At 43.6% G+C, this 24,039-nt stretch overlaps 1 protein-coding gene and 1 pseudogene across 2 annotated transcripts in view; both read left to right on the top strand.

Moving 5' to 3' along the window:
- Positions 1-3,898: 3,898 nt before the first annotated feature.
- The window catches only part of Cep78 (centrosomal protein 78), a 28,910-nt gene continuing 8,769 nt past the window's right edge, over positions 3,899-24,039 (top strand). Inside the window, exons 1-11 of the mRNA XM_021151625.1 lie at positions 3,899-4,284; positions 7,102-7,274; positions 7,362-7,434; positions 8,396-8,499; positions 10,611-10,785; positions 13,192-13,305; positions 14,605-14,669; positions 15,102-15,213; positions 18,491-18,626; positions 18,969-19,014; positions 20,257-20,385. Coding sequence (XP_021007284.1) covers positions 4,017-4,284; positions 7,102-7,274; positions 7,362-7,434; positions 8,396-8,499; positions 10,611-10,785; positions 13,192-13,305; positions 14,605-14,669; positions 15,102-15,213; positions 18,491-18,626; positions 18,969-19,014; positions 20,257-20,385 — 1,395 coding nt within the window. The 5' untranslated portion in view covers positions 3,899-4,016. The remainder of the gene's footprint in view (positions 4,285-7,101; positions 7,275-7,361; positions 7,435-8,395; positions 8,500-10,610; positions 10,786-13,191; positions 13,306-14,604; positions 14,670-15,101; positions 15,214-18,490; positions 18,627-18,968; positions 19,015-20,256; positions 20,386-24,039) is intronic.
- On the top strand, positions 23,312-23,752 carry LOC110285447 (annotated as a pseudogene). The gene has a single exon (XR_002377057.2). The product of XR_002377057.2 is annotated as a 60S ribosomal protein L34 pseudogene (transcript).

Raw genomic sequence — 24,039 nt, 5'->3', positions numbered from 1 at the left:
GGATATTGGGTTCCCTCCCCCTTCCTTTATAACTGAGTGTCTGAAAATAGTAAAATTGAGCTTTGATCAGAATGTTGTCTTAGCTCCGTTCTTTCTTCCGCCCCGTCTAGATTCCTCTCTTTTCAGCTCGAACTGCCATTCTCAGTTGAACCGTTCGTGTTGTGGACTGCGGGCAGGCCGCAACAGGGGTTGTCTTAGTTAATGTTTTATTGCTGTGAAGAGACATCATGACCATGACAACTCTAATAAAGGACAACATTTAATTGGGGTCTGGCATAAAGTTCAGGTGCTTTTTCCATTGTTATCATGGTACCAATCGTGGTGGCATGCAGGCAGACATGGTGCTGGAGAAAGAGCTGTGAGTTCCACATCCAAATTCAAAGGCAGCAGGAAGAAAGAGTGACACTTGGCCTGGCATGAGCATCAAAGCCCACCCCCAGTTACATACTTCCTCCCATAAGTCTACACCTACTCCAAGGCCACACCTCCTAACAGTACCATTCCCTATGGACCTATGGGAGCCATTTCATTCAAACCACTGGGACGGGCTGAGGATGGGGTGAAGTTATCCAACTAAATAGAGGAGCACTGTGTGTATACGCCCAACAGGAAGGAGAGTGAAGTGGAAACTTAAGGGTTCATTGGAAAGTTGGATGGTGTTTTGGTGGGGCAAACGTGTGAAGGAAAGTTTTGTTAAAGTGGACAGATGTCGAAGGCTAAGGTGGACTCAGACACAGGAGAGAGGATGTTCTGCTAAAGTAAGTATGTGAAAGGACACATGATAGAGGATTCTTTGCTAACCACACACATGTATTGGTCCACCTTACGCTGCAGAGTTGAGCTGCATTTATCAGAAATCCATAGAGAGAAACACACCAAAAAACTTCCAGTGGTGTGCTGTAGTTTGTTGCCGCTTCCAATGACTCTAAGTCAAGACCCATGCTGAGGCAAGACACGTGGAGGACTTGTGATGTCTGGAGGGTATAAATAGGAGTCCACAGAGTGAGAGACAGAGTTTGGCTTGCTGGTACAGCATTTGTGCAACGCTTGTGGGTCTCCCATCTTCACTGATCTTCACTTCCCCAAGAGACACAGTTGAGAACTTCTGGTCTCCCTCCAGGTCCCTCCTGCTGACTTCAGCCAAGGCTAAGGCCTGGCTGTCTCGGCTAGGTTATGTCACCACTATTGCTAACCGGACTCTACTGAATTGGACTGCTGGTGTATCCGTGATGTGTTTGGGAGTAGATCAAGCTGTCACTGCCTGCTAACCTGTGAACTGCTGATTTCCAAGAAAAACAGACAGGAATTGCTTCAAAGAAATCTTTCTAAACAGGTCTAGGTCCCCCGTACCCTTTCTATTCCACCCTGTATCTGGTGGGTGGTGGGTTACATGGAAGGTTAAAGCGTTTAAGAACCATCATTAAAAATAAGATTTGAAAAAAAAGTAAAGGTGCAGGAAAGACTATTGGAAACTTCCAGCAATGCTTTGTGTTTAGAGAAGTCAGGAAGAAATGCAGCAAGAAACAAGACAAGAGGTATTCCAATGATGAAAGCATCTAACTGCTAAGCTAAAGGACACAGATCTGAGAAATCTCTGGTTTTCCACTTAGGATAGACAAGCAAGAAGATAAGAGAGACTGAAAAGGGACTGGTAGAACACAAAAAAATAACTTCAAGAAGAACAGGGAGAGGAAGTTTTAAGAGAATGATGGACAGCTACATTAAGAAAATAAATGAATTACACAAAATTCTACATCATGTGTCAACATGGATGAACCTAGCAAAAAGAACAGTAACTAGGAAAAATTTGCTAGAGGGTCATGTACAAGTGGCAGAAATATTAAGACACCCACTGCAGAGAGGCACAGAAGGCTTGGAGACACAGTTGTCTCGGTGTGGAAGAAGACCGTAGTTGTGATAGAGAGAATGGCTCCACAAGGCTCCCCACAGAAATGGTGATGTTTCCTCCCAAGCTAGTTGGTGGGTAAACTAACTCACTATTTTACTTTAAATATTGTACAAAAAACTCACTGTCCATAGCTAGGAAATCTTAGTGGAGTGGGTGGTGTCTGTAATGTTGAAAAAAGGTTGTAGAACTCAGTTAATGGAAGAGGAATGTTATGAACACAGTGTCTAAAGCTTGATTGGAGACTGTCATTATTCTAGAGACTGGATACAAGTTCAGGACATCTGGCTAGTTCTCAGGATTTATGCTAACTGCCAATTCATCACTTTGCACATCTGTAAAGCAGATATGTAACAGTATATTTCTTATGGGGAAAGGTGGAACTCTATTTAAACTGACTGGCTGAATGTAGTGGCTCCTTCCTATAATCCCAGCACTCAGGAAGCTGAAAGAAGATGACGAAGTCCAGAAGAGGCCAGGCTACATAGCAAGACACTGTATCAAAACAAAATAAAATAAAATAAAATAAACAATGCTACAGAAATAAAACGTACTAGTTACCAGTGTCAGCCACAATCTTCATCATTCATCCAAAAGAAACAAAAACCAGAATAGAGTCCTCCATTTACGGGAACACTTCGCAATTGCCAATGACAGACTAAAAACAACAAACTTATTTTTTAAAAGAAGTGAATAAAGACACAAAAGACTTAACTGTGGACATTTAGCCTGTCATTCATAATGTCTCTTGAATATAGTATGCCCTATACCTTGGGAATTTATAAATGTACTTTAAAGTATTTCAGAGAATGGCTTAGCACTTAGGGGCACTTACCTCCCTTCGAGAGGACTGGGTTCCATTCCCAGCACCTCTGGTGGGTGGGTCCCAAATGTCTCAAATGACTATAACTCCAGCTCCAAGGCATCTGACGCCCTGCTCTGGTCTCCCCAAGCACTGTGCACATGTGTCACACATTCACACACACACACACACACACACCATGAATAAAAATATAAGCAAATCTTTACAAAATGTAACTGAAGTGGGGGCTGGAGAGACAGCTCTTCTTTCAGAGGCTCTGAGTCTGGTTCCTAGAACCGACACTGACTGGCTCACTACCACCTGTAATGCCAGTTCCAGAGCATCTGATGCCTTCTTCCGGCCACTCTGGACACTTGCACACAGATCGCATATAGGCACGTACCCATAAATAAATCCTTAAAAGGAATAAAACAGACTGATGTATTTATTACCCAGAGTTCACTTTGTTTCTGATCAAAGTAATTCATTTTAATGCATAACTAAATAACATGACATTGGGCATCAAATAGCTCTGAACTTAACCACTGCTGAGTGAATCCCAAGTTCACTTTCCATAGTTATTATGCTGACTGTTACTAACTCTATTAAAATCATTAATAATAAAACTGTAATGAAATAATGGTCTCTCTGTGATACAGGAGCCGTCCTCGAGTTTATTTACAGTACTAACATTGAAAACTACTAAGAGTTCGAGGCCAACCTGGTCTACAAAGTGAGTTCCAGGACAGCCAGGACTGTTATACAGAGAAACGTTGTCTCAAACAAAACAGAGAGAGAGAGATATCTCCACCATCAATGGAGGATACTAAGCTAAACTCTAGCTTTGCCTAACCCAAAGAAGAGAGGAAACAACGGAAGGAAGCCACCTGGTTTGCGTACGTATTGGGAAATTCTTCTTGTGAATTCTCTCGATGAGGAAGCATAAACAGCTGAGCGCTTCTAACAATCTTCTCGAGGCTAAGCCCCCTTCTCAGTTCTCAGGCCAATTCCCGTTCTCTGGTCGTCACTCCATGGCACCTCACTTTCGGTACCCAGAGGCGCGCTCTCTGCAGAGCATCTGCTCGCCTCCAGCTGACGGCGCGTTGGACGTAGCGGGTCCGGGTGGGCGTGACCCGCGCTCTGACGCACAGCGAGCGCGCCGACGCATGCGCACGTCGCCCGCGGGAGCTCGCTGGTGGCTAGAGCGGCGGCGGCGGCTCGTAGAGCGGGCGGAGCGGGCGCTAACCGCCCGAGGCGTGGCGGGAGGCGGCGCGGGGCGGCTGGTGGAGGTCCCGGGGGTTGCCGGTCATGATCGACTCGGTGAAGCTCCGGCGCGACTGCGCGGCCGACTTCTTCTCGCACTACGAGTACCTGTGCGCGCTGCAGGACTCGGTGCCGCTGCCCGCCGTGCGCGCCTGCCTGCGGGACGGCGTGCTGGACTTCAATGCCGACCGGCTGCGCGCGGTGGACTGGGCGCCGCTGCTCAGCACGCTCAGGGTGAACCGGGACCTGCCGCTGGTGGCCATCAAGAGCTCCTTCCAGCCGTGGCTCGGGGAGACAGTTCTGCGGTCCGGAGGTGCGAGGGTTTGGTCGGAGAAGAGGGAGCCCGGTGCAGGATCCGCCTGCGAAGCGGCCTCCACCTAGCCACAAAGGAGTTTTTGCCGCCGCCTCCCTTGCAGCTTGCCGCCTCGGTCCGTTGTCTGGAGTAGTCAAGCTAGGGAGTAGAACTCGACACTGCCCCTTATTACAGCGAGGATGACCAACTATGCACCCCGAGGGGAATATGATAATTTAGCAAATGGTCCCTGCCCTCTCTTCTTTTTAGGGGTTTAAATGTACAATCTCCCTTCATTCGTAATTGCAAGTTTAATACAGAAAAGGAGGAGGTTAAAGATAGAAAAAAATGTATAACAAAAAATAATCAGGGACGTCTTTTTTGATTTTTAGAAAAATATTTGAGGGCTTTGCCTTCGCGTGTGTATGTGCACTATGTGTGTGCAGTGCCTGCGGAGTCCAGAAAAGGGGGTAAGAGGTCGGAGTCGATATGTGAACCACCATATGGATGCTGGGAACCGAACTCGCATCCTTTGCCAGAGCAGCAAGTATGCCCAACCACTGAGCCATCGCTCCAGCCCAAGGGACTATTATTATTTGTTTCTTTTTGTTTTTGTTTTTTTGAGACAGGGTTTCTCTCTGTAGCCCTGGCTATCTTGGAACTAACTCTGTAGACGAGGGTGGCCTGAGTGCTGGGATTAAAGGCGTGTGCCACCACTGCCGGGCTGCGACTATTATTTTTGACGAACCGTTGTAAACAGTTGACTCTGGTTATTTGCAGATAACGTGTTTACAAGTTCCTTTCATTTGAATTTTTGTAACTCCCAAGCCAAGTCTTTGTGGTGCTTCTATGGTCATTCATGAACACCTGCCCAGAAGCCAAAAAAAAAAAAAAAAAAAATTACATCCAATATATATGTACCTTACTGATTTGCATATTTGTGTGTTTGTGTATCTTAGTATTGGCGTATGTGCACACTCAGAAACCAGAAAGGGGTGTTGGGTGTCCTTTGATGGCTCTTCACCCATTTTTTAAATTTATTTTTTATTTTATTTATTTATTTATTTGAGAGAGACAGGGTCTGTTTTCTCAGCTTGGCTGGAAGCCAATAAGCCCCAACTGCTCCCTTGACTCCGCCCCCTTCCATGCGGGAGTTAGAAGTCCTGCTCCTGAGGCCTGGTTCATGTGGGTTCTGGGATCACGGAAGTCCAGTGCAGCAAATGCCCTTAACTCCTGGGCCATCTTTCCAGCTGATTTTTCACACTCCCTTTTGTTTTTAGATTTGCAAATAGTTGTTTGTGTGTTTATATGTATGTATATGTGTGTGTGCACACACATGTGTATGTTGCATGTGTACACATACACCCACGTTGTGTGCGTAGAGTCTAGAGGTTGGCCCTGAATGTCTTCAGCTTTCCCTTTTGTTTACTCAGGCAGGTTCTTCTCTCCTCCCCGCCCTCCCCCCAACTCAGGGGACTTGGTGATTCCTTTGTCTGGCTAGCTAGTTTGCCCTAGGGATCATCTTTTGTTCCTTCACAGATTACATGTAGGCTTTTACTTTGCTGGCGATCCAAGTTTGGGTCCTCAATATTTTTTCCTGCAAGTACCTTTATCTGTCTGGTCATCTCAGTTCCTAGTTTCTTTCTCTATCTCTTTCTCTTTCCTCCTTTCTTCCTCCTTTCCTTTCTCNCCCCCCCCCCCTTCCTTTGCTGTTTTATTTGTAAGAGTGGTATCATGTAAGGAAAACCTGTATGTCGGCAACCTAAGGTCGGAGTTTCATATTTTAAATTCTCACATATATAAAATCCACTGAAACAAGCCTGTTGTGGATTCTTGGGATTAAAGCATGTTACGTGTGTTAAGTGTCTGCAAGTTACAATTGGAAAGGGAAGGTGTGATAAGCTAGGGGCAGATTTGAAAGTCTGGCCCTTTGCGAGGTCTGGGATAAGCAGGATCTGTGATCCCTTCTTCAAGGACAGTGTTTGTACCTCTGAAGAATCCCTTGACTGCCATAGTAATGGCCCAGATTTAAGGAAAGATGAAAGGAGATGACTTAGAGTCAAGGCGGGCCTACCTGATCATGCTGGTATTTTATGTCTAGCATAAGGCATTCTTTGCAATATTCCCATGTCTCATATCCAGTGGGTATAGGCTGTGGGTGTTAGCCTCCTAGACACGACTTGTTTCTCTCTCTCAGCTGTTTTGACTGTACTATTGAAGAAGCCCCTGGCTGGCTTTGCTGCTCTTGAACCCAGTTTCCCTCTGTGTAGATGGTCTCACTTAGCACAGAACCAGCACCTACTAGCTGCAGTTTGTGCCTCCTTTACAAAGGCACTGGAAAATGAGCTGCACTCTCGCCAGGCCTGCTGGAAGGGGTGCTTTTCCTAACCTGTGTGATTTAGGTGCCTCTCTGTTCATCCCTTTGTCTAATTGGTAATTGGTCCAACATTGAGGCAAGTTTTTCTAAGCATCCTTATTGGTAGCTTTGGTCCTCATCACATGTGTTATAAAAGCCAATTCTAGTGGACTTGGTTCAGCCTCTTTTCACACCTGCAGCATTTATCCTGTCCAGCAGGTGTCAGGCTTGGACCCCTTTGTACACACAGTCTACTCTCTTTCTCTTATATGTAAATTGAGGGCTTTCTTGAAGCCATGCCTTAGGTGCAACTTCTTTGTCTCCGTAAGAAACAACACCGTGCATGGTTTGTGTTTCTATATCTCTTGTGGCTGTGAAATTTGTCTTTAAGGACATGGTTCATTTCTGTGCCTTGGCATACTAAAATTGTATGATTGACATTACCGATTTTACTGATCACCGATTTACTGAATTTATTTTAGGTGCTGATACACACCGAATTTGTAGGAATCGAGTTCCTGCAGTGAGATCCAAAGACATGAGCTTCCAGTTATGTAAGGCTCTTAGAGGCTGCTTAAGTGTATCAGGTGTGCTAAGAAATCTGGAGCTAAATGGGCTGATTCTGAGAGAGAGAGATTTGACTAGTCTAACAAAGGTAAGCCTTGTCCATGTCACCTGCAACATTTGAAAGCTGGTTTTGGTGGGGAAATACTCAATACATGTTTTACTTTTTTCTATTAAGGGATTGAGTAAATCAACCTCTTTGGTGCACTTGTCTCTTGCAAATTGTCCAATTGGAGACGGAGGTTTAGAAAGTGAGTCAAGTCATTTAACACTTGTCCTGTGAGGGTGGTCTCAAGTTTGTCTGTGTGCTGATAACTCTGTCTTTGGGGCTGCTGCTTCCACCTGAGCTGCCTCCTTCCTGTGCCTGCTCAGATGCTAACCCGTCCTACTAGGAAAGCTTATCCTGGTTAATTCTGTCTCGACTCTGTTTAAGCTTGTGATAGCCCATAAAACAAACAGTTTGTAGTCTTTGGTATTCTGTTATTTGTGTTTGCTCATAGTTTATGGTTTTCCTTTAAGAAATATTGGTAGGAGCCAGGTATGGTGGCACACGCCTTTAATCCCAACACCCAGGATGCAGAGGCACGAGGGTCTCTTGAGTTTGAGACCAATTCTGGTCTATAGAACATGTTCCAGAACAGTTAGGGCTACGTAGAGAAACCTTGTTTCAAAAAACAAAATAAAACCAAAACCAAAAAACAAACAAAGCCAAAAACAAAACAAAAGGAAAAAGTCTTTGTGAGAAGGGCAATAATAAGGCTGTAAAGAGAACAAGTCATTACTGTCTCCAAGTAAAACAGCTGTGATGCAATTGTTTGTTTATTTGAGATAAGTTCTTACCATATAGTTCTAGCTGTACTAGAACTCATTATGTAGATAAGGCTGGCCTTGAACTCACAGAGTTCTGTTTCCCAAGTGCTGGGATTAAGGGCATATGCCACTATGCTCAGCTTTAAAATGCAATTACAATGTCCATATAGCAATAGGCAATATTCAAAGTATTCAGTTTTGCCAAGTTAGTGGAATTAAGCCTTTGCTGTAATCTAGAACAATTCTTTGTTACTGCAACCAGTCTGTTAGTGGCTGGAGGGTGGTGGAAAGTGACTTTAGGGATACACCTTAAACTGGCATAGCTTGAAGACTGCAAGGAAACCGAGATTGACCACATTGGCAGGCACGTGGTCTTACTGTGTGTCTTTTTCTTCTTTTCAGTTATTTGTCAAGGTATAAAGAACTCAGTCACTCTCAAGACCGTCAACTTTACAGGGTGTAATCTGACATGGCAAGGAGCCTGTCATATGGCCAAGATCTTAAAGGTGACCTTTGAATGACAGATGTGATTAAAGCACATTAATACTTTGGTGTGGGGTTGCAGTAATGTTTGTCTTACCAGTACATAGACTGCAATTTTAGTTTCATTGCATGCTATAACCATTGTCTAGCTTGGGATTCTGACCCTTAAAGATACACATTTAATCTTAAAAATACTTTAAAGTATCATACTTCATGAATACTTGTTATTTTAGTTGTTGAAAACATTGCAGCACCAGAAGAAACTTTATACTATTACAGTCTCCAATTGTTGACATCAGTCTTAAGTACCATAATTTATAAGCTAATAAAAGCAGTTCATACAGTTTTTATAGTTGCAGTAACTACTACATTAGGACTAAAGCTACTTAACCGTTTGATGTGAGCCTTTTTGGAGGTTTTTGTTGTTTGTTTGTTTGTTTGTTTGTTTGGGGTTAGTGGGGTTGAGACAGGATATGGCTTTGTGGTCCAGTCTGTGATCACACTCATTGTGCCATCATGCTCGCATGCCAGGAATATGCTTTGGTCTTTTTCCTCCAGCCTCCCAAGTGCTAGATTAAAGGTGTACGTCACCTCGGCTGCCTTGGTTTTGTAGTTTGATGGCACAGATCAAAGATACAACTTGGGGCTATGGACCAAATGTAGCCCGTTACATGTTTTTTTGCAATTAAGGGTGCTGAAGACCACAGCCTGCCTAGCTGTGTGCATGGTAACTGGCTGCTCTTGCCTTACATCGGGAGAGTTGAGTAGCTGGCAAAGGAAACTGACCCATGGAGCTGAAAATGTTTATTTTTGGACCTTTACAGAGTAAGCCTCTCACCCTTGTGATAAATAATGGTTAAAAACGTGGATTCTGTTTTCTGGTATGGTGATTAGATTTTGTGAGGTTTTCATTGTTGTTGGGGTGTGTGTGTTGGGGGGCTCCTGCTGGGGACTGAACTAAAGCCAACACTTTGGGCAAGTGCTCTACCACTGGGCTATATAGCCTAGCTGTGCTTTTGCCTCTTTCTTTTGAGACTAGTTCTCTCTGAGTTGCCTAGGCTGCCCATGAACACTCTGAAGCCCTGATAGACACTGGACTTAGAATGCTATGATAGGCCTTACCACTGGCCTAGCTAAGTGTATGGGTGTGGCTTTGAGTTTAGCCCTCACCCATTTACTATCTGTGACCATAGGCAAGTCGCTTCACCTCTGTAAAATCCCTGTTCACTCTGAGGCTCTGCGCTACCTGCACTAGGACAGCCTTGTGCAGTGTTTATGGCTTGTTGCTTTGCTGTGGTCATTGTTAGAAAAGTGGCATCAACATTACTCGAGGTGCCATTTCACAGCTGCTTGGCTCTTTTCATGTTCAAGTGGGAAGGCTTTTTTGCCTTGTAGTGTCTGGGTGAGCAAAGTTTACCTGGTGAATACAGAAAATTGGTTACAGTCTTAAAGGCTACAACTGTGATTAAAAAATCCAATAGTTTTTACTTAAGGCATGTCAGACTCGTTTTGCTTATTCTAGGATAGTAAAGACGGTAGGTATGTAAGACTAAGAAGTATATGTGAGCCATTGTTTTAAAAGCTGATGTTACAGCCTCTGAATGTATCTTTTTATCATCTAACAGTTGCACTTGTTGGCCTGACTACTCAGTAGTAGAGCACTTTGCTTAGCATGCCCATGGCTCTGGCTACTGAGGAACAACCTCAACATCCTGCAAACACATGCAAGCACACACACACACACGAGCGCGCACACAGAGATTCTGTTATTTTGGTATACATATAACACACAAAGTATTTATTCAGCTTTATATAGCGTTTTAGTAACCATGATACATGCTAAATATTTAAACTGTAATGGAGATCACTACAGGATAGAGTTCAGAACTGTAGTAATGTTAAACCTGCTCTTTAATGTGACAGAAAAGGAAAATAAATTTTCTTACACTTCAGTAAATTGTCTTTTTACATAACTGTTGGGCAGCTGTCACCTGTGACGGTTCACACAATCAAGCCCCGTGGTGAGATTCTGAGGGCAGGTTGCGGCCATATTTGTACTTGGGGGGTGTGGTATATAATCAGCCATGCCCAGTTTCCTTCTCCGGTGTGTGATTCCATCCTGTTATTTTTAAAGTATCAAACCATGAGAAGGCATGAAGAAACCTGGGCGGAGAGCCTCCGCTACAGGAGACCCGATCTGGACTGCATGGCTGGCTTACGGCGCATCACACTGAACTGCAACACACTCATTGGTGACCAGGGTGCAAGTGCCTTTGCAGACTCTCTTAGTGAGGACCTGTGGCTTCGAGGTGAGTTCAGTGAGCTCTGGGAATTGGAAACCGTAGCAGCTTTTACTGTACTTTTATCCTGAAGTCACGTGTAGTCTCCAGAGAAAACAACGTTACCAGAACATCCAGAAGTTTCTACTGTTCATTTTGGCAGATTTTCAGCCTTTAAAAAATAGATTTGTCTATATACTTGTAGCTTATGGTCAGTAGTTTTATTCACAGGTGTGTGTGTGAAGTCTAGTACTTAGTTTTCCTGAGCTCAGCAGTGCAGGCCTCATCTAGAGTACAGGTATTCTGGGGTGCTGGTCTTAGTACCAGATTTGTTGTTGTTGTTGTTGTTTTTAACCGTATGCACATTTTAAATCATTTTCATATATGATCTTGACTTAATTAAATAAATCAGCAACCATACTTTATTACTATTTTAATATACATGCTATAAAATGTATATAATTATATATATATATTCGTTATATGTTGTTGTTTTGTTGTTGTATTCTAGACAGAGTCTGACTAGGTATCCTTGGATAGTTTGGAAATTGTTGTGTAGACCAGGCTAGTCTTCCCCCACCCCCAAGACAGGGTTTCTCTGTATAGCCTTGGCTGTCCTGGAACTCACTCTGTAGACCAGGCTGGCCTCGAACTAAGAAATTCGCCTGCCTCTACCTCCCAAATGCTGGGATTAAAGGCGTGTGCCATCACGACCCAGCCAAGACCAAGTCTTGAGCTCACAGAACTTGCCTCTGCCTCTGAGTGCTGGGATAAAAGACATACTCTAGCTTACCTTATTGCTGTTTTAATTTTAAGATTTTAAAGACAAACATTTGTTTATTTATTTTGGGTGTGGGTGTGGTTCTGAGTTTGTGTGCCATGTACATACGTAGAGGGCAGATGACAACTTGCAAAAATTGGTTCCCTCCTTCCACCACATAGGTTCCAAGGATGAAACTAGAGTGGTCTGGCTTGGCAGCAAGTCCCTTTCCTGGCTGAGCCATCTTGCTGCCCTGGGTTCCATTGCCACAGTTGGTGGTCATTTGATGTTCTAGTGAAATTGGGGACTACTGCCAGCTCAGTTGGTTGGTTGTGTCCTTCGTCTCGAGAGGTGTCTTAGTGTGGGCTGTTATAGAGTGCTACAGCCTGGTGGCTTACACAGCAGACACTTATTTCTCCTACTTCCGGGACCTGGGAAGCCCAGGGTTGGGTGCTGGCAGCTCAGGTTTAGAGGCAGCTCTCTTCCTGCTTGTGCAAGGCTGCCCTTCTTCCCTTTTCTTAGCCTGGTCTGCTCTCTGCTGCTGTGATAGAAAACTTACTGTCTTAGTCACTGAAGAGACACCATGACCAAGGGCACTCTGACAAAAGAAGGCATTTAGTTTGGAGCTTGCTTACAGGTTCAGAGGTTTAGTCCGTTGTCAGCATGGCCCGGAGCATGGATGCACACAAGCAGACATGGTGCTGGAGCAGTAGCTGAGAGTTCTACATACATCCTGAGCTGCAGGCAGCAAGGGGGCAGGGCGGGGCCTGGCATGGGCTTTTGAAACCTTGAAACCCTCCACCAGTGATACACTCCCCCTCTGCCCTTTACCCTACACACACACAAGGCCACACCTACTCAAGGCCACACCTCTCCCTGGTTACTAAGCGATCAAATATGTGAGCCTATGGTAGCCATTCTTACTTACCAGTACAAGTTGGGGAAGAAAGGTTTTATTTGTTTGTTTTTTGTTTGTTTGTTTATATAGCTTACAGTTCTTCATAAAGGGAAGTCAGGGTAGACACTCTTCTATTTAATGTATATGATGTTTCCTCTATACATATGTCTGTGTACCACAGTCATACCTACTGTCCACAGTGGCCAGAAAAGAACGTTGGGTCTCCTGGGACTGGGCTACTGTTGTGAGCTGCTACGTAGGCACTGGGAGTGGAACCCAGGTCCTCTGGAAGAGCAGTGATGCTCCCAGCCGTCTCTCCAGCGCTCTCTTTTTTAAAGAATAGTTTTCGAGATTTCCTTTGGAGTTCAGGAGTCTGAGTCCAAGATCTAAGTGCGGTGTTTACACTGCCGTCAGCATCATGAACTGATACTTGTGTATATTTGCTCTCAGATTGTAGGAAGTTACCTTTTCTGCATGGGGATCGGATGAGGTCATTGTAGCACATTGTGGAAAAGGATTATTATTATTATTATTAATTATTATTATTATCTTTGCATATGCTTTTCTGACTTTTCCCCCTTCTCTTTCTCCCTCTTGCTCCGGGCCCCGCTCACTCCAGACCGCGCTCGCTCTGACCCCTTCTGACTTTTTTTAATACCCAATTATTAATTAAAACTGCCTTGACTAGTCTTGTTCGGGAGTGTCCTAAGCGTGAGTGGGAATTGTCTATGTTCAACTGTGTGGAGTCAGCAAGTGACCTGTTGTCTTTCCTCAAAAGCACTCGACCTGCAGCAGTGCGGCCTCACCAGCGAAGGGGCCAAGGCTTTACTGGAGGCCCTGGAAACCAACAGAACCCTGGTCGTTCTGGATATAAGGAAAAACCCACTTATTGGTATGTCATCTGCTTAAAAATTAACTGACAAATGGCATAAAAATGAATCTGTTTGTGTATTAGAATTTATAAAAACAATGTATTTATTTTCTCGTTTTCTAACTGTGGTTTTAGCAGCTACTGCATTGGTTTTAATGAGTTGTACCTGGAAATTGTTCAGGTGGCTACTGATTCCACTGAGCCTAGAAGAAAAGACTGCTTCTCTCTGGTCACTCCCTCATGTCCATCTGAATCTCTGACTGGGGAGGAACGGTTCATTTGTTTGCTAATTTGTAAAGAAAGTGTAGATTTTGTATGAGTCTAACTGGTTCAGCTACTAAGCATATAACAGTGTATCAGACAGAGTCTTGCTGTCCATCAGTAAGGGAGTTCACATGTGAATGTGTAAGTTGATAAGGAATTTTAAGTAGTAGGGAGTGCAAAAAGAATTTAATAAGATAGGTGGGGCACTCACAGAAGAACTGACACTTGAGTGGATAGCTGAGCGAAGAGCAGGGCATGTGTGGAAGTATAGATACAAGATGGCGGGAGGGATGGAGGATTTGAGGGGAAAACAAGGCAGGGGCTGGAGAGATGGCTCAGTGGTTAGAGCACTTAGTAGTGTTGCAGTGACCCAGGTTTGGTTCCCAACTCCCATGTCAAAGTACTTAAAACCACCTGTAACTCCAGTTCCAAGGGACCCAGTGCCGCCTTCTGCCCTCCATGGCACCTGCATACACATCGTGCCCAGACAGACAAGCCAACAGACACATGAGCAACTAAATTAATAAATCATAAATAAATCTTATGCTGTGTGGTCAAGGAAGAGCCAGAGACTTAACAGTGTAAGGTCTTCATTGCCAGGTAAGGACAAAGCTAGGTGAGCTGAGATAGACAACGGCATCATCTGAGTAGCCTTTCAGTCAGGTGACCTTCATGAGGAGAGTAGATAGCACGGAGGGCCAAGCCGGTTGTGGTAGCAGTGCTGAGAGAGGGCTGGGAGCGGAGCACGGTTGAAGCTGTGTCCTGACTTAGGTTGGGCTGTGCTAGTTAGCAGCCTTTGGGGGACGGAGTGATGCTGGGATGGTACAACCTTTAATTTTCTACGCAGAGGTTCCAGAGCCACTTCAGCTCCCAAGTGCTGGTGGATGATGGGAAGGCATTACATACAATACCCTGAGCTGCTGAGGAAGGCCAGAAGCAGAAACAGCGATGTTGTTTAGTTGTATGGGAAAGCAGTGGTTAGCTGGCTTCTGTTTGTGAGCAGGCAGCCAGTCCCTGGGGTGTACCTTGAACAGTCTCACTTTTCTTCCACTTCAGATCATTCTATGATGAAAGCAGTTATCAAAAAGGTTCTCCAGAACGGAAGGAGTGCAGATTCAGAGGTATGACTCCTGTCAGTCTTGTGGGCAGAATTTCCGTTTAGTTACCGTTTCTTCTGCTTAAAAGCAGTAAAATTGTTGATATTTTTCTGCTATCTGAAGTAAAATCAGGTGACTTTTTTTTTTTTTTTTTGGTTTGGTTTTTCGAAACAGGGTTTCTCTGTGTAGCCCTGGCTGTCCTGGAACTCGCTTTGAAGACCAGGCTGACCTCTAACTCAGAAATCTGCCTGCCTCTGCCTCCCAAGTACTGGGGTTAAGGGCGTGCGCCACCACTGCCGGACGACTTTTCTGTTTTTTAAAATATTGTATATTATTCAATTTGGGATTTGAGAACTGAAAATCGCAAAGCTTTATTAAGTGTGAAACATCCTCCTTGTGTCCAGCTACAGTTGAGTCCTGTTCATCTGTAGCTGGTCACCTGTCTGTCTCTTCCAGTACCAGTGGGTTACATCCCCATCGTCGAAGGAACCATCTAAAACCACTAAGCAGAGAAAGAAAACAATTGTCTTAGGAAGCAGCCGGAAAGGAAAAGCAACCATTAGAATTGGTAACTGACTCTGTCTGTCTGTGCTTTTTATGTCTCCAACACTTGCACCTACCACGTGTTAGTATGTTAATATTAAGGTCTCACCTCTTGGGTAATAACCAATGCTGATTACAGTATATTCTGGGCCTAGACTATAATTATTCTAATTCAGGTTATGGAAATTCATGGCAGGTAGAAATAGTAAATGAATCATTTGGAAGGATTATCAGCATTACTGTTTTTTAAATTAACAGTTGTTTGTTTTTTACATATAAAATAGTCGTCATATTGACTGTTTCCTGAGTGATGATTCTTCATAGTTTACAGTTGGGATTTGAGATGCTCTCTGGTGCATCACTTTTTTACTTAGCAAAAAGTGTTGGAGCTTGAACCCAAGGCCCTTTGCGTGGGAAGCAAGTGCTCTCCCACTGAGCATAAGAACAGTGCTGAGGACAAGCTTTTTGATCTCAAGCTGGAGCACTTTGGGAAAGTGTTCCTTGCTTTTTCTGAGATCTGTTCTTGCTGTGTTTCAGAATGACCTGGGACTTGTGATTGCTTTATCTCAAACTCCTGGGTAGTTGTGGTGCAAGCTCAGCTAGAAAAACAGTATTTTGTCTTAGTTAAGGTTTCTGTTGCATGACAAAACACCATGACCAAAAGCAGCTTGAGAAGGAGGGGGTTTATTTCAGTTTGCGCTTCCACATCACAGTCTGTCATCCAGGGAAGTAAGGGCCGGAATTCAAGACAGGAACATGGAAGCAGGAGCTGGTGCAGGGACGTGGGGGAGGGCTGCTTACTGGCTTGCTCATCCTTGCAGTGGTAATTATTATTCTGGAGGTTAGCTATGCCCCTTTGTTGCCTTTAAATATCTATTGGGGGTTTCTAGTCCACTTCAGGGACCTTTAGATTTATGCTAAGCTTTACAGCACTAGAGCTGGGCAGATAAGAACCATCCAAGCTATTTTGTCTGTTTCCGGTCAGAATCCCAAAGATATTACTGGCCATGTTTCCTTTGGGCTACTCCTGCTTATCAGACCAGGCCTCCTGGGCATGTGCTCAGAATCCATGCTGCCCCATGGCAACCTCTTCTTCTCTCACTCTCTTCCTGGTCTCTACAGGAGACCCCAAGCCCAGGGAACCTTTTCTCTGCTCCTTCTTCTGCCCAGCCAAGGCTGTAGGGATCTGTATTAACCAATCAGGAATAACTTGGTGAGCAAGGTTTACATAGCATTATTTGTTGTCCATGAAGATCTGTTCATCAGGGGCAATAAGATCTTGGAGGCCAGTATTTGGCACTTGAATAGCAGCACCAGACCAACCCCCACACATCCTGTTTGCCCAGATGCCCCAGCACCACTTGTCCAGGGGTGGCACCACCCACAGTCCATCAATCATCATTTAAGAAAATGGCCCACAGGCCATTCTGGTGAGGACGTTCTCTCAGTTGAAGTTGCCTCTTCCCAAATGACTCTGGCTGTGTTAACTTGACGTAAAACTAGCCAACACAATTCTCCAGTGTGTGTTACAGTATATAAATACACTTCCAAGTATTAGTTAACCTAAACTTGAGGCTATTAATTTTGTGACTGAGTACAAATGGAAAGGTTCTTTTTATAACAGCAACATTCAAGGGCTAGCAGCTAGGTAAAGGCACCTGCCTTCAGGCAGAACAACCTGAGGTGCGCCCTCAGAACCCATGGTAGAAGGCTAGAACCAACTCCTATGAGTTATTTTGGACCTGCACGCAAGCACACTGTATAAACGCTGATACAATAAAAGAAACCATAATGAAAACTAATGTTTGTAATGTAAACTTGAGATTCTTCTAAATATGTACATTTTTTGTAATTTGGCTCTGATACTGTGTTTCTAAAAAATTTTTAACTTTTTTTTTGTTTGTTTGTTTGTTTGTTTGTTTTTTTTTTTTTGGAGATACACTCTTCCTCTGGCTGGCTTTGAATTTGCTATGACTTTCCTGCCTCTGCCTGCTTAAGTGCTGGGATTGTAGGCACAAACCTTGTAGTAACTTATTTTCTAAAACATTCTGTCTTAATCTTGGTGCAGGATAGTTTTGAATTTACTGTGTGGCCACACTTCAGATCCTCCTGTGTTTACCTCCTGCATTGGGAGGTGACAGACAAGTCCACAATACCCAGGATTAGGCTCTCATAAGGCAAGCACTCTTAACAGCTGAGCTACAGTCCAGCCTTAGAACATAACACATTACTTTTAGCACCCATAACTTTTTGTGATAAGAAAGAATGACAGAGTGGAACAAATCCAGGTCTGATCGCCACCTGTGTGCCACAGCGCACATTAGTGTAATTACTAATTTTTAAATTAGTGTAATTTTAAAAAAAAATTAACTTTAAGCGACTGGAGAGATGGCTCAGTGGTTAAGAGCACTGATTGCACTTCCAGAGTCCCTGAGTTCAATTCCCAGCGCCTACGTGGCAGCTCAAAATTCTCTGTAACTCTTCAGATCTGACACCCTCACACAGACACTCATGCGGGCAAGACACCAATTCAAATAAAATAAAAAGAAATATTAAAAATTAACTCTAAAAGAGATATGATGTATATTACTGCATATGCACCATCTTAGATGGCAGTCCAACACTGCTGAAGAAGTTCTAACACGTAAAAGAGGCCAGAAAGACAAACACAACAACCATTTTGTCTTGTTTTGTTTTTATTACATTGTGGGGTTTTTTAAAAAACAGAATCTCACTAATAAGACTGACATAAAACTCTTGGGCTAGGATGAAGTAGAGCTGCTGTAGTAAACCTTTGTTATTTGTTTTCAATGATAGCAGAGACAAAAACTTAAATGTGAACTTGAGGGTTTGTTCTAATTAAGTCTTAATATGTGGATTTAGCTGCTACATGTATTTCATCTAGTATGTGTGTGTGTGTACCTATATATATCTATCTCTATATCTATCTATCAATTTTGTGTCTGTTCTCTCTGAGTGTATATGTGTGTCTGTGTGCATGTGAACTCATGTGAGGACTGAACGCCATCAAACTGAGGACAACATTTACTCAGCAACCTTTACCCTATTTGCAGGTATTCCTGAAATCCACACACTTATGAGGGAGAGGCCAGAGGGTTGTGAGTTCAAGTGTAGCCTAAACTACTCAGGGTAAACCTGTTCTAAAAAAAGTTTATAAATGACTCGTACTGCAGTGGTTTTGGTATCATAGTCCGTTGTTCATTTGTGTTGTGTTAGGAGTGTGTGACTCCTTTAGTGTGTAAACCTTTAGTGCATCCTGTTTTCTTTAACCTTGAACACAGGTTTAGCTACAAAGAAACCTTCAAGTAATGGGAGAAAACAGGGGCTCAGTAAAGACTGCTACGCTCCCAATCCTCTGCCTCCAGGTGCATCTGGTTTCTTGCCCTGGCGAACAGCAGAACGTGCAAAAAGAAGCAGGTAAGGTGTTCTTCCTGTGCCTTCGTCCTGACAGCTGTTATTTGGGAACTTCTATTACATAGTTCTCCTATTGATTCCAGAAGTGGAAGGGGCCGGCTCACGCACAGCCTCTGCCCAAAGACTGCCCTAAGGAAAGATAACAAAAAAGTGTGGATCCCCTGGAGCCGAATGTGTACTAGTAACCAGTCAGCCATTCTGCTCAATCTGTTTGGTTTTTTCCATAGCATATTTTGGGGTATTTAGTACTCTGGTTCTATATGAGCAATGTACATAGTACAAATAAATTTGATCCTATAGTGTGCATACATCAAAATGTAACTTAATTTGTTTATATCCTTTTAGGAGTTCTTCATTAATCAAAACTCGTGATCTATCAAATCACCTGAAGGTATGTATTTGTCATATTTCTAACATATTATAAGGAATCAGAGTAGGAAAAGGCTGGGGTCAACTGGAAGGAGCTTTGTAAAATGGATTTTCCCTCCCTGAAATAAATTAATGTACAGTCTCCTGATTCCTGTCCCAGTGCCATGGTCCAGGGCACTGTATCTTCTATGTATATGACACACACTAGGGAAGCCGTGTCGTTTCATCTGTAGATACCCCATTTCTCCAGGCAGCATTTAAGCTGATGCTCACAATGGGTTTGGCCAAAAACATGTCCCAATTTATAAGGAATGTTGCTTTGGGTACATGTATATGTTACACACATACCCACACACACACATACTCACTCTCTCTCTCTCTCTCTCTCTCTCTCTCTCTCTCTCTCTCTCTCTCCACACATTAAAGCAGGCCACAAACAGTCCCTCTCCCACTGACTCAGTTCTGGAGCAGGCTAGTTCTGTCAGGCTGCTGTGTCCTTCTGCAGTGAGTTGTTCATGGAGGCCACAGATCTCTAAAGAGTAGGAGGAGAACATCTGATGTCCCACCCTGCTTGTCAGCACTACACTCTACACCCTGAGGTGTTCGGGTGCCATCTTGTTCTGTCAGCGAGGGTTTGCTTATCCTGCAGAGTTGTCCCTGCACCGGTTCATTTTCCGGAGGTTCAAATCCTGTACATTTTCAGTAGGGTTATGGCCACATCAGTTTTTAACTAGAGGGAAACCTTGAAGCTTGACAGGAGAATTAGACTGTCCCTACACTAGTTCAGGCTGCCGGATGAAGAGAAGACGAGGTGCGCTACTTTCAGTTGTGTATGTGGATGTGATTTACAAAACCATTCTAGTATTTATCAATGACACTTAGTGATTTTATATTCTGTTAATTCTTTTCCTCCTAAGAATTGTACTTCTGCATCTTCATGTCTTGCAGTAGAGAATAAATTTACTACCTGTGGTATAAAAGTTGACCTGAAGAAGAGGTGTTTATTTTGGCCCCTACTTGAACTGTCTAGGAGGGGCTTAGCACACATGTGCAGTGCCAAACAGGAATCAGCCATTGGAGTACATGGTTTTGTAGTAACAGTAAGAATAAGTTAATGATATTTTTCTGTTACTGATTGTTTTAGGCTAAGGAACAGTGAGATACATTTATAGTAAATCACTTGACAGATCGATTTGATCAGGTCCTCTAGTGTTTAGTATTTGGCTTATAGTATTATTAGTAAGTCATGGCCTCTTTATTTAAGAAATCAGATTTCCCGGTGACTGTGACAGTAGAAAGCCCTTCGTCCTCGGAATCTGACGAGACTGAAGATTCTTCAGAAAGTGTCCAGGAAGCGCCTCCGAAAACCAGCATAAAAGAAGAAACATTACAGGTATACAGTTCCTTTCAAGGTACCGAGACCATTGCAAAGGCCATTTCAAAGTATAGTTGCTTCTTGGCGAAGCTTGCTTGTGGAACGAACCCAGGCAGCTCACTGGAGTCCTGTTTGCCGCTCAGTTCTAACTCTTACTCTCTCAGAGGTAGAGAACAAGGAAGATGAGAGTGTAGGTACTCTGCAAAATAAAACAGGGCATCAAATTTTCCTCTTCGTGGAATCAGAGCGTTAGCTGCAATGAGAGCTTTAACGGCCATAAAATAAACTTAAGGAGATCGAGTACTGACACAAAGTCGGCTGATTCAGTGCCATGTGTGTGGGTTTCTGTTCGTATGTTCATTGTGTGTGCATGTGGAGGCCTGGGGACAGCCTTAGCTGTCATTGCTCACTTGTCATTCACACTAGGTTTGTTGTTTGAGGAAGTTGTTTGGTCTTTCATTGGGTCAGAATGTGCCAGTTAGGCTTGTCTACCTGGCCAGTGCTCTGGCCACTTGCTTCTGGGGTGCTGAGATTGTGGGTGTCCACCACCACACCCTGCCTCTTCCCATGCTCTGAGGATCACCTTAGTCCTTATGCATGTGTGGCCTGGCTTTGACTGGGCTGCAGCTCCTCAGCCCAGCACTGCTGTGTGAAAGGCCAGGAAACTGACGATAGTACTAGCTGAACTCTCTTACCATGATTGAAATATAACTTTGTTTTTGGTAAAATTGGAAAGAGGTTCTTTTATGTAGCTCAAGTTGTCCTTGAAGTCATTGTACCTCAGACTGGCCTTGGGTTCCTGGTCTTCTCCTAGCCTCTTGGCCTTGAAAAAAACTTTTGCTACTGATATTCCCCTTTCACAATATTAAAAAACTAAGAAACCATACTTTATTTTAAAACTGGGCATCTAATGTCATTCCATTTTTCTGTTTAGGTAAGCAACTTACTTAGCAGATTTTTTTTACCTTAAACATAAGGTTTATTTGGACTTTAAATCAGAGCTGATTTGTAATAAGTTCTGGGAGACCTGATCTTTTAGGAAAGTCTTGCCTTTTCTTGTGGGTTACATGATTCACATGTAATTACGGGAAGCTGGGGTCGAACTCAAAACCTCATACTCCTCAACATGCATGCTATCACTGAGCCACACCAGCATAGTGAGTGCTTAAAACTAGGTTTGTCTTGGTACAGAACTTACAAATCTAGAACTGGCTATCCATTTGTTATTTGTTTGTTTGTCTGTTTATTGGCTTAAAACAGCAGAGATTTGATTTTCACATATCTGAGAGCAAGGACGTAAGGTCCAGCTAGTTTGTGTGTGGTTAGGGCCCAGATTTCTAGTTCCCAGATGGCGCCTTCTCAAAATGTCATTAATAGTTGAAGGGCAGCTACCTATTTTATTTATTTTATTTAAAGACAGCTACGGGATACAGCTTTAATGGCAAACCAGCTTCCTGGCCAGCATATAACGCCTTAGGTTCAGTTGCAAGCATTGCACATCCCCTGAAGAGAAATGCCACAGCTGCTTTTTTATTATTATTAAAATCACGGTATTTATAGAGAGAATTCTTGAAGTAATCACTTACAAAATTATAATCTCTTAGGAGAAAACCTGTGGACCACATGGGAACACTTTCGTCTTGTCTGTAGAGAGCCCGCGTGTTTTATTGCTGGGATGCAGAGGAGCATTGAGTCATGAACAGTCTTCTTTCTTTCTTTCTTTCTTTCTTTCTTTCTTTCTTTCTTTCTTTCCTTCCTTCCTTCCTTCCTTCCTTCCTTCCTTCCTTCCTTCTTTCTTTCTTTCTTTCTTTCTTTCTTTCTTTCTTTCTTTCTTTCTTCTTTCTTTGATTGATTTATTTATTTATTTTTATGTATGTGAGTACACTGTGACTGTTTTCAGACACACCAGAAAAGGGCATCAGACCCCATTACAGATGGTTGTGAGGTACCATGTGGTTGCTGGGAATTGAACTCAGGATCTCTGGCAGAGCAGTCAGTGCTCTTTACTACTGATCCATCTCTCCAGCCCTGAGCATGTTTTCAGGATGTTGGATTGGTTTCCTTCTCCAGGGGTCTGAGAGAGAGCTTGGTCGGCTTGAAGGGGTTGTTCTGCTTTGTTTTCCTTCTGGTTGTTTGAATGCTAGAGACTACACGGTATCCATGATGGGCAAGCTTGCTATCACTGGTCTGTGACCGAGCCCAGAGACAATACATCAAAATAGTCTAGTCACTGAGGAAGACCAAGGCTAGGAATTGCAACTAGAGAGTTCCTTACTCCAGGTGTATTGAGGACCCTCATAGTGTATATTCACTTGAGAATCAGCTAAAATGTGTAAGCCCACAGTAAAGACAGTAGAAGGGACCCTCACGTAACCAAATGAAGGTGATCGGGAAGAAGTGTAACTGATTCAGTACAACATGGGAAACCATCACTTAGAATTAGTGCTGGGGCAGCCTGCAGCTTGGAGGGAGCCTAACCTGGGCTCCTCTGTGCAACTGGAAATGGGACACGCCAGGAATTGCTTCCTGAGGGTCTGAGGTGGTGAGTTGTAGTCTTAGGTGCTCGTTATGTGAGTGTCCTCTGAGGACTTCATTCTGTGCATATTCTGGCATATTAGTATTCTGTGGCGAAAAGCCAGCCTCCGGCGGTGGCTGCCCTAGAGTGCTGAGTGTGCGTGTGGGAACAGACTGTTTGATCATCAGCCTGTCTACAGTAGTTGAATTCACATGTTCATTCATTTTTCCCTGAGCAGTTGTGAGTTCATGCACTCTTGTGAGTTTGTATATGTGCTCATTCACTTAATAACTGTGTGGATTCAGTCGATAAGGAAATCAGGACCCAGAGTTATAGAATTTGCTGGTTAATGGGTCAGGACTTTGCCCTTACAGAATTTTCTGTTTTTAGAGGGAAAAAAAAAATCAAAACCCAAAATTTAACTACTATTAAGCGCTTCCTTTTCCTCTTCCGGGGACGGTGCTCAGAGGCACTCAGGATGGTCCAGCGTTTGACATACCGCCTTAGGCTTTCCTACAACACAGCCTCTAACAAAACTAGGCTGTCTCGAACCCCTGGCAACAGGATTGTTTACCTCTACACCAAGAAGGTTGGGAAAGCTCCTAAATCCGCATGTGGCGTGTGCCCAGGCAGACTTCGAGGGGTTCGTGCTGTGNGACCCAAAGTCCTTATGAGATTGTCTAAGACNAAGAAGCACNTCAGCAGGGCCTATGGTGGGTCCATGTGTGCCAAGTGTGTCCGTGACAGGATCAAGCGGGCTTTCCTTATTGAGGAGCAGAAAATCGTTGTGAAAGTGTTGAAGGCACAAGCACAGAGTCAGAAAGCAAAATAGATATGCAAATTTTTTAAGTAATAAAAATCAAGACTTGATCTAAAAAAAAAAAACAAAAACAAAAAAAACAAAAAAACTACTATTAAGCAAAGAAATGGAGACTAGAAAACGAGGGCAAGCTTCTCCACTTGTCCCTTTGAAGAAAACCATATTCATAGATACGTCTTACACGGCCAGGGCTTCTCCCTTCATTCTTTACTGCCTGCTTTCTTTGTGCTAGGCATAGGAGGTGACAGAATAAATGCTTCATAAAAGATGTTTCTCTTCTTCACACATGTCACAGTTTCCATGGGGGAATGAATCGTAGTAGATGTGACGTTTCAGA

This window comes from Mus caroli, chromosome 19 (genome assembly GCF_900094665.2).
Source record: "Mus caroli chromosome 19, CAROLI_EIJ_v1.1, whole genome shotgun sequence".
In the NCBI taxonomy this organism is placed as follows: domain Eukaryota; kingdom Metazoa; phylum Chordata; class Mammalia; order Rodentia; family Muridae; genus Mus; species Mus caroli.
The sequence above is the reverse complement of the archived record's forward strand: the minus strand, read 5'-3'. Positions and strand labels throughout refer to the sequence as shown.